General features: G+C 45.5%; 1 protein-coding gene across 1 annotated transcript in view; it reads left to right on the top strand.

The window, feature by feature from the left end:
* The first annotated feature begins 4,083 nt into the window (after positions 1–4,083).
* Positions 4,084–15,697, top strand: part of LOC142945214 (cytosolic phospholipase A2 gamma-like) — a 26,606-nt gene continuing 14,992 nt past the window's right edge. Inside the window, exons 1-3 of the mRNA XM_076086634.1 lie at positions 4,084–4,392; positions 7,257–7,367; positions 15,503–15,645. Coding sequence (XP_075942749.1) covers positions 4,084–4,392; positions 7,257–7,367; positions 15,503–15,645 — 563 coding nt within the window. The remainder of the gene's footprint in view (positions 4,393–7,256; positions 7,368–15,502; positions 15,646–15,697) is intronic.

Genomic DNA, 15,697 nt, shown 5'->3' with positions numbered 1-15,697 from the left:
CTTATTAAGATCAAGTTGGGAAGCAGAACCTTTTCCAACACCAAGCTAGCTAACATTAGTTTCGTCGAGAGTTGCTAGCTAGCCATGGAAGAGTTAAAAAAGTGTTTCACACATGATGAAAAGGGACACCCACACCTGCTGTGTCCGGTACCCAGTGAGTGAATCGACACCGGACGGAGAAAAGAGAGCTGCCACGTCGCCGCAAACAACCACCACATTTTGCCAGCCTTCCCTGGCTCACTCTCAGCCTTCGGGCCTGAGAGACCAGAAGGAACTGCAGGACTTGGTAAATGTACTGTACTTGTATATCTGTTTTTAGTCTTCCGACCACTCAAAGTGCTTTAACAATACATGTCATCATTCATCCTTCACACCCATTCATACACTGATGACTAGGGCTACGATGCAAGGTGCCACTTGCCCATCAGGACTCAGGAAATTTGGGGTTAAGTGTCTTTCCTAAGGACACATCGACATGGACAAGCGAGGCCAGGGATTGAACCTCTAATTGAAGGACGACCCTGCTCTACCACTGAGCCACAGCTGCCCCGATAAGGCTCTGAGGGGCTCGGACAAGGAAGACAACAGTGTACCTGACGAGCCACTAGTGCCGTCACATCTCACTTCAACGAAGGGTCCCTAGCATAAGGAACACATGTGTTTTCTCGAAAGGGTTGTCAAAAAACGGGGAATTCCGTGGCCGGATCACGAGCCTCCCACTCCCTCTATGTTAGCCAGGGCGTATTTTACTTAGATGGTCACAAGTTGTCACCGCCAGGGGCCCCCAGTTAGAATGCACTCCAACGAAGATGTTCCTTTGATAGGTTTATTGACAGTAAACAAATGAGTGTGTATGTTTGTGGTTTAGTTCTTTGCAAGCACTCAGTCTTGGAAAGGAAAACCCAGAATAGGTAAAACACTATTAATATAATTACGGACACGGCGTCCTTTAGCGCCGACAAAACCTTTTCACCATGTCACAGTTCAGCTCCACACCCTCCTCACTCTACTTGTCAGTCACTCCCTCCTCATCAGTCTAACTCCCTTCACCTGTTCACTCACCTGCCTCTGATCAGTAATCAAGCCCCTATATAGACTCCTGCCTCCCAGACACATTTGCCAGATTGTTCTTTGGTTTTCTATGCCAGACTCTCCAGCAACGCTCTCACGGACTGATCTCCTGTTACCGACCCTGCTTGCCCCTGTTCTACCCCCCTTGCATGACTCCCGTTAAACCCACCAGCCTCCTGATCCTGATTAACTCTGCCTGCTGTTATTGAAGTTTGTAATAAAAGCCAAAGATCTCTGGAATCGTGTGTGTTGCATTTGGGTCCATATACAACCAGTTACACACCAACTCAATGCCAGTCGTCTTATTCCGCAAGGGGATGTCTGCCATCTTCTTCCGCGAGCTGCTTCTCAGATAACCTGTCTTTACCAATGGTGCCTGTGATTATCCCCTTGGCTAGAACAGACCCTGCACATATGACGGTTAATCACCTTGACTTGGGGTTTCGAGTTAATGTTTAATGTCTCCCTCCCATTAAACAGTGTTTCTGGGTCTTGAGCTAAAGTTAGTGTCCATCCAGGCGTGTTTAAAAATCAATACAGCCACTTGGGTGATGTGGCAGAGACGCACAACCAGAGCACGGTAATTTATGGTTGTGGTTAGTTATTCCCATACCCCCCTTTGCATGAGTCTTTTACTGCTGAAATAAATAATACCGAAAACCAGAGGTTCGCTTTTAAGTATTTATTCTCTGCGCAGAGAAGGTTCAATCATCACAACAGAATGCGTACAGTCTCAGTGAGGAAGAACGCACTTTCTTTAAACAGAATGAGCAAAGGTGGGGGCCGATGGCCAATGTTACAGACATTTTGGTCTCAGACTGATACGGAACAACAATCAAAAACAAGCGGCCCAAAGGCCTTGGTGCTGGAACATTCTCATACAACACAGTTATCTTTGTGAATAGGCAAGAGAGAATTCTTCTTCTGCACAACAGAGACACAATGGTGAAGATCAAGTTCAGAGCAAAATGACTTCTGCATGAATACAATATACTGAGTAGAAATATATACTAAGTAAGTAGAAATATATACTACGTAAAAAAACATCCATTACATGGTTTACTCGGTCTGATGGCAGCGGCATCAGCCGTGGTACCTTTGGGTCTGTTCAACATGAGACTTCTGCAGCACTGGTTTATCAGCCAGCGAGTCCACACAATCAGAGATGTCTCTCAGGTGTTGATGATCACAGAACGGTGTTCAGAGACACTTTGGTTCTGGCTGAATCCCCTCAACCTTTCAACAGGTGTTTGGATGGGTCCAATCAATTCAGTGTGGGAATAAAAACAGAAGCCTTGTTTATGGTTGGGGAGTAGAGTGCAAGGGTCCTGTGACTGTGATGTTAAAAAAAACATGCAATTGTTGTATTGAGACATTTAGTTTTACTGTACTTTAATTCTTCTATGTTCCTATTTACATTGCTGTCACATACACTGACAGTGAGAAACCTGGGAACAGACTGCTGGAATTGGTGTTTGAATAACAGATATATTCCTTCAGCTGTAGAGGTTGTTTGACTGTATTATTAGGTTAATGTAATCTCAATGAGAAATGACAAAAATAAACACCATTTTAGCATCTCCTGTCACACTGACACAAATACATTTGACTTCCTTGGCTTAAGCAACGACAGCAAAAATGTCATTTTGGCTGGAAATTTGAGGAATGTGTTTTTTTTGCAACATGTTGAATGCTCTGAGTGATGTTTTGAGCAGAAGTAACTAAAGAAGAAGTAAGTAAAGTTTCAAAAACTACTCAAGTACAGTTACTTTGTAAAAACAAGTACTCAAGGAGACGTTAAAGTCACCAAATAAATTACATGAGTGTACATACACTGTATTTATGGTCACTTTACAATGAAATGTCACATCATCTCCTGATTAGATAATCTGTTACAGCAGGAACATATTCCTAGTCTGTATCTCTCAAGTGTGATCATAAAATATTCCATTCACATTCTAATCCATGAAGTGCTCTAAGAAGTAAAGACATTTTTAAATGACATTATTCACTTATTACATATTCACTTGTTGCATTAATCACTTGATATGTAAGGATCAGTTGTGGTACGCGCCTTAACCCTGAATTTTCTACCTTATTCTTGGGATATTACAATCTTGTTGTTGTGCTTTGCTGTGCAGATAAACGCGCTGTTGGAGTGATGTGAAGGACATTTAGATGTGCATGTTGTACCCAAGAAAGATGTGTGTCAAACATAAGTTATTTGTTCTGTTACTGTATGATCCTGTGGTATCTATTTGACGTCAATGTGATTGTAATTGGTCATGTGACAGCAGTATATGAAAAAGGAGGTGAGCTCGAATCATTAGCTTTGTGAGCCTTTCCACCTGTTTCCTCTCACAGAATTATCCATACTCGGTCCACCTCCAACCATGGTCTGTGGAAATGCCAGATGGGTTGCTGGGCTGCTCGGTGCTTGTATTGTGATGTTAGGATCTATGGGACAACCTGTGGACAACAAGGAGGACATGTCAACAGTCACTCCTCAGATGAGAGGGGTATCAAGTGAAGAGAGGACGCCAACTGCTACACCCAACACGGAGATTAATTCATCAACCACTCTTAAGGTGAGGAAATGAGGAAAATGTTTCAGTCAGAATCTACATTCGGTAAATAAAGTCGTATGTTTATTATACTCAGCTAAAGGAGCAGCCTATTCTCATTCGGGGACACAGAAGACAGGAGCATGGAACACAAGGGAGAAGGAGACACTGGGAAACAAACCGTTGCACGCTCGCCATGACAAGTTGTATCGACCCACTGGGAAAGTGGCCGGCCTGCCTGTGACCAGTCCTGCCCTGAACAAAGCTGGTTAGAATTCAAGAGGACTGTCTTGGTGATTCATTCCGTGTCTTTGCAGTACAATATTGATCACGATTTGTATTTGTAAAGAGGTCTGAATCATACAGCTGCAGTACAGGCAGTGTCATAGAGATACAAGGACAAGGCTGTGGACTACAGGCTGGAGCCCAATTGTCCACCAGATCTGCTATGGCTCCACTCACCTCTCCATCTGACTGTGTCAGCTGCGCCCGCCTGGTTGATAAAATCACAGAGCTGGAAGGAAGAATATCCACGCTCTACAGGATCCAGGAGGCCGAGAACCTCATGGACACCATCATCTTCGGTCCAGCACAAACCGACACAGCCAGCGACCGTGTGCATGATTCCATCGCTTCCAGTCCTGCTGCCGCGGCCCCTCCTCCGGTCACAGTCCCTGAGGCTTCTTGGCTATGGCTCGGAGCTAAGCCTAAAGCCCTGGTCAGCTCCACTCCATCACATCACGAGCCCTGGTCCCTGGTCTGTGCTCGCAGCAGCCGGAGAGAGAGACATCCCTCTCCTACACCCCATAACTTCGATGTCCAGCTGAAGAATGGATATGACGCCCCATGTTAAGCAGCTGTCCAGATCATGTTTCTTCCATCTAAGAAATATCAGTAAACTGAGATCTGTAGTATCAACACCTGAACTAGAGATGATCATACACACATTTATCTCCTCTCGCATTGACTACTGTAACTCACTTTTCACATCACTCAGTGTATCTGCTCTTAACCGTCTGCAGGTAATCCAAAACGCTGCCGCCAGATTACTCACCAGGAGAAATCGACGGTCTCACATCACCCCCGTACTCCAATCTCTCCACTGGCTCCCTGTAGCATTTAGGATACACTTCAAAATTCTCACCATCACCTACAGAGCACTTCACGGTCAGGTTCCTACTTATGTAGCTGATCTACTTCACCCATATTCACCCGCCCGCACTCTCAGGTCAAACAAACGCTCTAGGTCTTCTGTCAGTTCCACGCACACGATTTAAGACCCGTGGTGACCGAGCCTTTGAGGCAGTGGCACCGAGGCTGTGGAATGCTCTGCCTGCAACTCTACGCCTCGCAGATTCTGTGAATACTTTTAAAAAACTGCTCAAAACCCACCTTTTTAGGCTGGCGTTTGAGTAAAAACCCATGTCCTAGACCTGCTCTTAAAATGTGTTTTTTTTTTGTTTGTTTTTTTCTGTGTATGTAATTTATTGACCCTATGGTCACATTGTGTTTTTTATGCTTTTAAATTTCTGTTCTGTTAAGCACTTTGTGATTTTATGTCTGTGAAAAGCGCTCTATAAATAAATTGTATTATTATTATTATTATTCAAATACGGAATCTTTGTCACATGGTTTGGTGTCTGATACTGAGGCACATGGCGACAAACGCAGGAGATTGGTGTTTTAGTCTTTGAGTAGATTTGATGTTTTGTTAGTGATGTTTGTGACATGTTTTCTGTACTTGTGTTACGTTGTTTACATTTAAATTAGTTAACGTACAGTTCAAGTCCAGCTGTGATGTTTTTCCTAAACCTAACTATTAGTTTACGTACTTACTTTAAGCCCAACCCAGTGCTTGAAGTGGAAAGAAATAAGTGCCAGTACTCCCTTTATTCACATGTTGGCGTGTGTATCAGCCGGTATCAGAAATATCTTGTTTCTTATTACTTTTCATTCATTATTTCTTAAAGCATGTTATGCTGTGTCAGTGATTATACTGTTATAAAATCATACTTGGTCTATGCATCTTCATAGTTGGCCTGTAATACTCCAATCATATTGCAACTGAAACACTGTAGGGTTAAGGTGGTGTGTTTGTATACTTACCCATATTGTAGATACTTAAAGTGCTTTCCTGTGTTATTTGTAGCCTATAGTACCGCTCTATAATATATTATGGCCTTTGGCCTGGAATCAACACCAGCCAGCCAGACTGGGTGGGGGCTATTCATTCAGGTTTTGGAAGCAGTTTCTCAGTCAGGACGTTCATACATATTATGCAGCAGGATAAAGATACACATTCTGAATTTCTACAGTAAATAAAAGATACTAGGAGATGTCAGGTTAGAGCATAATTTTGGACCATTAGTATTAGTTAACGCCCTAAAAGCTGGAAGACAAGACATGCTACAGGTCTACTTAAATAAGGATTGTACTATTCACACATATCACAGCCATTGTCTAAACATTTCATTCTTCTTCAAATCTTTGCCCTGTGAAATCATATTCTGCAGATCTAAAGAGTGGATTCAGAAAACGCTTAAAAAATGTTTCATTAATTATATTTGTTCACGAGTAAAAAAAATGTTCTGACAAACAGTTCAATTATTATTTTACAAAAAGGATGTGAATTCACCCTCCTCGTGCCATGCATCGGCACATCCAGCTACTTTCCACATTGGTTTTACGTTCTAGAGGTGGAGCGATAACACTGATTAACATATGATTATGAATCAACCAGAGAACCTGTTATGGAGAGGGCAGAAACGGGTACTGGTACCGCATATGGTGAGTATCAGTCCACTTCGAGCACTGGCTCCATCATGACAAACAGGGACTGCTGTCAACGTTGATTTAATTGTCACTTAACGTACTTCAGTAACGCCACTTCCGTAGTCATTTACGATGATCTTTTTCTAAACCTAACTAACTAGTTTTGTTGCCTAAACCTCACTGAGTTATTTCCTGTGAAGACGGAGGTTTATTTTGAAAAGACTGGCTGCATGTAACGCGTAAATAGACACACGTTGCTAGACTTGTGTAGGAAAACACACAAAAATGAGGAGTAACTTTTCCTATGATACCATACAAACCGTTGTATGAGGATACGTTGAACTGGAGCTGCATTTTTAGTAAAACAACAGTTTACTTTAAAGGTGCATAATACGAGTTTAGGAGCATTTTGTTGACCTCTCAACGGTTCTTAACCTGGATAATCTGGATAAACATTGCTAACGTCGCTAGCTGAAAAAGCTAAGAGTGTTTACCTGAGGGTTAAACCTGACATGGGGGCGTGGCCATGCTCGGACAGGCAACCCGGCTATGTCAACAAAGCAATGACAAGCTCACATAACAACACACACAGGGGGAGGGACTTCATTCTCTGCTCAGGTAGACATTACTCCACAATATCATTATATAGTAAATAGTTGTTTGCTACCACATTAATGACCTAAATGTTGTATATTGCTCCTTTAAATCGAAAGAAGACTTTTTGATGATAACATGATAACGTTTTGCAGAAAGGTTCAATATCATGGTATAAAATGGTTTTCAACCATTTAATTGTACCTCTTATTTACTGTATGTACACCTTATAATACTACTCTGTTTGTGTTACAGCATTATGTGGGTCAGTCCCAGTTGACGTCTGCTGGGGAGCAAGAATTTGTCCTGAAGAGGAAAAAAGTTGTTCTGAAGTCACTCAACAGGCTGGGAATCGAGTGTACACTGGTATGTCGGAGGAAACTCTATCAGTGTTCTTTTTCTTTATTTCTTCCTTCTAGATTTTCTAAATTGATACTTTGAGTGGTGCTTTGTATAGCATTTTAACATCAATTCATTATTTCCATGGTCATTTTGAAACAAGATGTGCCTTAACGGCTTTGTGAGGATGTACTGAAGCACAGTACATCCTCTGCTTAGCACTTAACACAAAGCAAGGCTGATGGGAATGTCATTAGTTGCAGGTATTTGTTTACAAACCTAAGTATTCATTTGAAATTCAAATTTTGATCTCATGATCCGACCCAAGTCAGAGGCTCACCTCATTGTTCCACTGTAGACTTAAGTGGTGGCCCTAGCATGTACAAATGGGACTGTTACTGATAAGACTGGTGGCCTCTATTCTGTGTGTTTCTTCATGACACAAAACATGGAAGAAGATACTGTTCTTTGTACTACAAACAAAGATTCCTACATAAACACAAACAAGCTCTTAGCCCTCTGCCTTTTAACAAATCAACAGTAACTACACATTTATGAATCCTCCCAGGATTATAGGTCAAAGTGTATTGATTGACCAGCCAAACATGAAAATTCACGACGTAAGAGTCTACAGCCATGCCCGTGGCTCTTAGGTTGTACTTAGGCACAGCAGTGCTTTGAGCTAATATCAGCTTTCTCAACATGACAATGACAACGCTAAATGTAGTTTTATAAACGTAATTCAGGAACGGGGCCACGCCCAGAACACCGCTCATTTCCTCTGCACAGAGTATTTAAGCACAACGAACTCGTTCACTCCCTCTTCGACTCTCGTCTTCACACGACGTACGACAGACGCTCCCTAACTCAGCAGACGCTCCAGCCCTACACCCCTCTACCTACACCCCACATCCAGACGAGCAACGCTCTCTGACTCAGCTTTCATACGACTCAAGACAGACGAGCAACGCTCTCTGACTCAGCTTTCATACGACCCAAGACAGACGAGCAACGCTCTCTGACTCAGCTTTCATACGACCCAAGACAGACGAGCAACGCTCTCTGACTCAGCAGACGAGCAACGTCCCATCCCTACCCCACGCTCCTACCTCGAACCCTACGAGCAAACGCTCTCCGACTCAACTTTAAGCTTTCATACGACGCAAGACAGACGAGCGACGCTCCCTGACTCAGCTTTCATACGCTTCAACTCAAGGCACGACAGACAACATCTTAAAACCGCTTACCTTTCACAAAGGCTCTCCTCAACCCTTCCGGACGACCAGCCATATCCCGAAGCTCCCTCGTTTTCTCACCACGCTCGTCGCTAGCAATTTCGGCTGCATTTAGCCATCCTCATCCCCCGCAGCTCTCGATAGCCATCCTCCATCAACTCCGAAGCCGTCCGCCCCCGCCGTCCAACAGCCCGGGGGAGATCCCGATTCGGAATCCCATCTTTCGACCCTAATCCTCTCAATTCCTCACCCACGCCGCTCTCCCGACAGCCGGAGGTCCAGGCGCTCGAACGACCGGTGAAACCACCGTGACCCTCATTCACCATTCCGAGGCCCCGACAGTCTCTATATATCCCACTTCTCCGAGCAGACAGTTCTCCCAAACGAAGGAAGCAACCATCCAACGCAACAGTCCTTTACATCAGTCCGTTACAAAGCGCAACTTTCCAAACTTTTCAAGCACCCGTAGCACAACACCTCTCTCGCGCTCCGAGCCTCCAGAGCACTTCCGGGTTCCCGGCGCCGTCAGGCGCGCGCCGTTGACGTCATGACGCAGCACACGGCGGAAGAAGCCCATCCATCTACATCAGTCCCTCCAGAGGGCCAGGTCGTATATTCTGATTGTGAATCTTTAATCTGATTTTAATACGGCCAATAAGTACCCTATTAGGGTAATGAGACCGGTACCAAGGCCATGAATCGATCCTTTTCAAGACGAGCCACGATTAAATATCTGTCAAACTGCATGCGGGAGTCAGATATACGGCGTTCAGGAGAAGGTGTTTTAGTGTAAGTTAGGCTGCTGCTTCCAGTCTGCTGTTGGCCCCACTTAGATGCATTTAGAGAAAGGCAGTCGACTGCGTCCTGCCTTAAGTCGTCCCGCGCCATACTGACGTCGGCCGTCAAGCTCCCCCCGCGCCAGAGACATCTCCTTGCAATGTTTTTCCCCCTAACTTCATGATTAACCCAGGCACATCCATCCTGGCATCCTTTCATGTTCTGTTACTTCTACATTACATTGCAGACGCTTTTATCCAGTGGACTAGCAGAGCCGGAGCCGGGGGATTGAGCCGCCGACCCTCTGATTGAAAGACGGCCCTGCTATCCACTTAGCCACAGTCGCCGACCTTCCAGTTTCTACCTTCCAGTTCCACCCACCTCGGCCAACTTCGGCTAACTCCTCCCACCTCTACCGGCTACCCCAGCCGCACAGACCGCTCCAACAACAGAACAGGTAGGTATATGGCACAGCTAAGGGAGCAGCTCGGGGTTGGTTTTCTTGCCAGAGACGCGACAGTCGCTTCTTCCTGCCAATGCCCCCCCCCCCCCCCCCCTCTTCCTCCACCCCTACCCCCATTAGCGTTGCCATCCCATCTTAAACGCGCCTCATTTCCACAGCTCCGCCAGCAGACAATTCCAGCGTTCTCTGACTTATTCCCCCCCACCAGTTTCACTTTTAGCCACAGCTAACCCTATCCTCGGACAATTCTGAAGTTGTCGGTCCTTTGCCTTCCAACAACCCCAGGAGGAGATCCCCGAGGGATATCGTCCCTCCACAACGCCGCTCTTCCACCCCCTCGAGATCCAGCCGCTCGAGCAACGGTCAAAACGACAGCGACCCTTCTTCCCCACGCCAACGCTCCGACGGCCCCATACAGCCCGCATTTCAGAGTGGACAGTCTATCGACTGAAGTATGCACTCACCCAGCTCAACATCCATTTCCACCAGTCCGATAGAAAAGCAAACTCTTCAAACTGCTCACGGCCGCTCGGCACTACACCTCCCTCGATTGCCGAGCCACCAGCGTCAGGCACTACGTTGACGCCCAGACAAGCCCGGTCACTCACACCTGCCCCTCTAGAGGGCCAGTTCGTATCACACCCCCTCCTTACTCTCTCGGCACCAGGGATATCTCACCCTGCAGCCCCTTTTCCCCAATCTGCACTTCCAACCCACGCACACGCATCCTCTCATCCCAGCATCTTTTTCACTTCTCTCGCTCCTGCCTTTCCATTCAATACAACACAGGCCATCGATCCCGATAACTACATGAACCTCGCCCAATTATCGGGCCATCCACACGCAATCCCCACATCTCCTGGGAATTGCTAAACAAGCTTGGTCGCCGCACCCAAACAGCCACTCCCCACCTGAGCAGACATCACCAGGCTCCACCTAATTCCCAGCCCGGACTACTCCACGAAGTACATAAGAATCGATCACGCCACGTTCCCCATTCGCCTCGCAAGCGAAGAAGCCGGTCACCTAAGGCAGACACCACCAGCACCTCCAAGTCCTTACCACCGATCCCAACTACCGGTACCTTTTCTCGTTTCCTTCAGAAGGACGCGTATTACTCCGCCATGCGGCCGTCCAAGAGCAGCCGGAAAAAATTTCTTACCTGAATCCGGACAAACGTCTTGTCACCGCAACCTCTCGGTGCATCTCTTAATTCTACTGTCTTAATCACCACGGCCATTATCGTGCTACCTACTGGCACGGAAGAGTATTTAATTACGTAGCCAGCCACTATGTCGCAGGCCCAGATGCTCAACCATGGCCTTCTTCAAACCCAGCACACGGTCTAAACACTTGGCTTTTCTCCACCAGATAAATAGAATCAATAGATTAAACAAAATCCTCCTTGCCACACATCCCGTTAGTCCCCGCCGCCGTTACAAACCTCCATGACCACGTCACACTTGACGAAGCACGTAAACCGAGCTAAACTGACACCAGTTCCTCTCGCCATCTCCAACTTCCACGACGAACACATCACTAAGCCGGAAGACATCCAGCTTTTCACAGACGCAGCACCCTCGATCAGCTTCGACGGCTTCTACAGTGACAATCGGTCCTCGGCCGCTTGAATTCTCATCCCCCACACCTTCCTCCGCGATCTACGAAATGCATTCCATAGTCATAGTAGCCATTCTTTTGGGTCCATCAAGACCATTGCCATCCATTCGGAATATAGCGCCTAAACGGCTGCACCTCACTTCGGACCTCCTCACCTGCGGCATCCACACCCCCAGCTCAGGTCATCCGTCTCCCTTCACGGACAAAGCATTAAAGTCCACGTTCTTGCCAGCTTCTTTCGCTGCTCCAAGTTCACCGCCTTGGACTCCATCCGTCCCGACATGCCACCGCGTTCGACATCACAGCCATCCTCCCGACACGGTCGTCTATCGCCTCAAATGCCGCAAGACCAACCAATACGGTCCACTTCAACCATCTACCGTTTCCGACCAGACTCGTACTCGAGTCCGTACGAACCCATCCGCGACTACTTAAGCCCAGATTTCAGCCAGCCGAATTCCCCGCAAGATCCCTGTTGCGGTCTCGGGCTCACCACCACTTCCGCCATATCTTGGCCCGATCCAGAATACCCCCCGAGTTTACTTGGCGCCGCCTCCACCTCTTCAAGCCAAGGAATTTCCAACCACACCCTCAAGATACGCGATCATCTGTCTTTCCCCGCGTACCTCAGGTAAGTTCGTACCAACCCAAACGACCCCAGAAACGGCCATCGGCATCAGTCTTTATGGAGCTATCTTTTGGGGACTCTGCTCCGCCAGAGCTTCCGAAGAGATGTCCCCCACCCTACAGTCTCCAGTCCCCCCGTTCCCGCCAGTTGCCGAACATCAATGGTCCCCCATGGATCGCCTAACCTCCTTTCTACAAACCCTCCTCGTTTCTTCTTCCTGACATCCCTTCATCCCTCTACCCTACTACCCTTCATCCCTCGACCCCTTCATCCCTCGACCCCTTCATCCCTCGACCCCTTCATCCCTCCACCCCTCCATCCCTCTACCTCGACCCCTACCCATCCCTTCCTTCCTACCCCCACATCCCATCATCCCTCTACCCTACTCCCCTTCATCCCTCTACCCCTACCCTATATCTATTCCATCCCTCGATCCCTTCCGCTTCTTGAATCTAACAATCTTTCCACTATGCAATAAACCTCTCAAACTCATACTGTTATTGGCGTGGTCCTTGTTAGTGAACATTCTGTTGTTTAGCAGGTGATATGCTTACTGTGTTCAAGGTCCGTGTACGTTTTGAGTCTGTTTTACCGTTTATTCGGAAAAAAAACTAAACTACATTGATGCCATGTTATTTTCGTTTTCCGTTTTAAACCAAAAGCGGAAAATCACAAACGTTTTTCCGTTTTTGTATGAGAGAACCAAGCTCAAATCTTTTTTTTTTTAATAAATCCCTCTTGTTTTTTCTTTTGAAGAGAGACGCAAAGCAAGACAGGTGACCCGGAAGTACGAGTATGTCAAAATACAAGCCAAGGCTGTGATGCAAGCACATACCAGCACATAACATTAGAAGAAAATAAATGAACGAATACAAATAAATAAACCTGGGCCGATGAGAGTATGTTAGCAACAGTAGGTGACTACATGCAGTTTAATATTTATTTATCCATGTACACAGCAAGAATTATGTTTGCGATTAATCTGTGCATTGTTTGATGCAATACAGTTTTTAATAGTTTAATCAAAGTCATTTTGTGTGGGCAGAGTTGTTGCTGTACGCACTGATATTTATCTTTCCACCATATTGTGCTGTTACTTGAGTTAACACAGAGCATGTCAAAAGGAGATTTAGTGTGTTAGCATGCTAAAATTATTATTATTAGTACAAACATTTACAGCTGATTCTATTGGGAAAAAGTATTTCACAAATTAAAATTTTGACCTGGGCCCCGTTCCTCGTAACTGAGTTAGCCGGATACTTTTCAGGATAAGATGACGTAGATCAGGCTTTTCGGTTCCACGAAGCAAGTTCGGCAAAATCACCATGGCAACACATCCATAAGCTTGAACCTGCTCCGGGGCAGGCTAAGTGAGGGTAGCTGGATAAGCTGGTCACTCCCCCGGAAGAAATGGCAGCTCCTGTCATATACGGTAGTCTAATGCGCTTGCGCATATACCGGGGGTTATACGGGAGTTCCAGAAATGCATGTTAAGTGAGACACACGGTGATCCATTAAAACCAGCTGAGCAAACTAAGAAGCCTCTATTGCATTAATGTACAGCTCCCTTCCTCAGAGATCCACTGATGAAGGAGGATATTAGTTAGATTAGCGTTTTATAGGGAGAGAGTTCTTCCACATCGCCAAGATCCGTTATCGCATCATGATGACTTCCTATACGAGCGCTATCCATTCTGCCCACAAGGAATCATTTATTTACAAGACCTTCTGGAGCCATACATTGAACACCACACGCTGCAGCCGAGCATTGACTGTCTCACACACTGGATGCAGCCTTGCGCTGTTCTGCGAGTGGTACATTTTTGTACAGTGTCGGCGATGCAGAGAACATGGGGAAAGCCGCTGCATGCCGTGCTGTTCGTAAAGTTTATTTGGCGCTTAATAAACTTATGGATGTGTTCATACATTACCATGGCACATATTGTATTGACTCACCATTCTGAGTAATGTGTTTGTGCTTATAGTGTTTACTTGCTCCCATGTCCTCTTGATGGCTGCGTTGCATACATGAGGGTTAAAGCACTCATAATGATATGACAGTGTTATTAGTACACCAGCATGTCATTATTGTAGAAAATGATTAAGGTGGACTCATGATAAGAATAGAGAGAATCATACAGTATTTCTTTTCACTGCTTCAATTGATTGAATTTCTGATTATGAATAATGCATACACACTGATCCGCCCATACACAGATTCAAACTCCTAGTTCTATATGGTAATCTACACAGACATGTATATACACATATATAGTACGCTACATGATACATACGCGCATACAGTACATATATCTTCATATTAATGAGTATCAATTAGATACTCTTTGGGCTTGTTTTATCTACTTATTCTGAAAGAGTTGAGATGATTATTTTCGCTATATCTCATTGGATGATAAGAATCATCCAATGAGCCATTAAGCCTACTGCCAGCAGTCACATTTAAAGACATATAATCTGATTGATTGGAGTGATGAGGCATTACAATTAGCCGATACATTTCCCAACACTTACACATTTAACTTGTCTGTGATATTTTGCGTGCTTCTTGTCTAGCCCTCGCAGCGGTGGCAGTGTTAGATTTGGCCGTGATTATGGTCTTGAATTCCTCATATGTGTTCATGATCATCTCCTGCTCGTCAGCGGAGTAAAAAGAGGCTCTTTCTTTGAGTTTATTTAACATTGTACTGTTAGAAAATCATGGTTTCGGTGATCGACGCTTCCCCCTTTTGACGTAGGACGGGCACGCGCAATTATCCTGATCCTGATCGTCTGGGTCGAATTAACGAGACTGTTTGAGAGCGGATCAGCCTTGGAGAAACCGACATAGCCTGACATCAATCATCTCGTTAATTTAGGCTGGCTAATAGGACATTTGATCGACTTTGCTGAACCACGTACGAGGAATGGGGCCCAGATGATGCCGCTAAAAGAAATACAAAAGTTATTGTAATACATCATGAGGTAGACATGAGAGTCTGAACCAGGTTCAATGGCAATCTGTTTTATAGACGTGGAGACATTTCAGTCAAATTGAAAAATTTTAACCTCATAGTGGCCTCATAGAGATACATCCAATAGTTGTTGAGGTATTCAGGTAGCAACACAAAGCAACATCCTTGTTGACTTCGGTGACAAGTAACAATATTTCAGGAAAATGTTGCTGTTCGCTGAAGGGGGTGCAGCAGAACGGGTGTGCTGCCTTGTTTACGATGGGGTCTGCACTTATTCTGATAGGAACCTCCTGATTGGCTAGCTATGCTAAAGCAAATTTTCAGTGGGCGGATGCTTGTTCGTGATTAGAGGTGAGTAGTATCCATAGTGTCCAGTAGAGTGCTCCACCTGTGCTTATAGAACTGGGGTTATACTATTGTAACCATCATTACTACCATCTCCCATTTCTCTCTCCCTTTCCATCCAGGAATCCGTCCCTCACATCGCACTCTTGGGATCAGGTGGGGGTCAGAGGGCAGCTGTGGGTCTGATGGGTTCCCTCTATCAGATGGAAAAGGAAGGTCTTTTGGACACTCTGCTCTACCTGGGAGGAGTTTCTGGCTCTTGCTGGTAAATGTGTACAGTCACACATAAACCATTTATATGCACACTACACTTCATT

This window comes from Anarhichas minor, unplaced genomic scaffold, assembly GCF_050575085.1.
Source record: "Anarhichas minor isolate MPS153535 unplaced genomic scaffold, ASM5057508v1 ptg000007l, whole genome shotgun sequence".
Taxonomy (NCBI): Eukaryota; Metazoa; Chordata; class Actinopteri; order Perciformes; family Anarhichadidae; genus Anarhichas; species Anarhichas minor.
The sequence above is the reverse complement of the archived record's forward strand: the minus strand, read 5'-3'. Positions and strand labels throughout refer to the sequence as shown.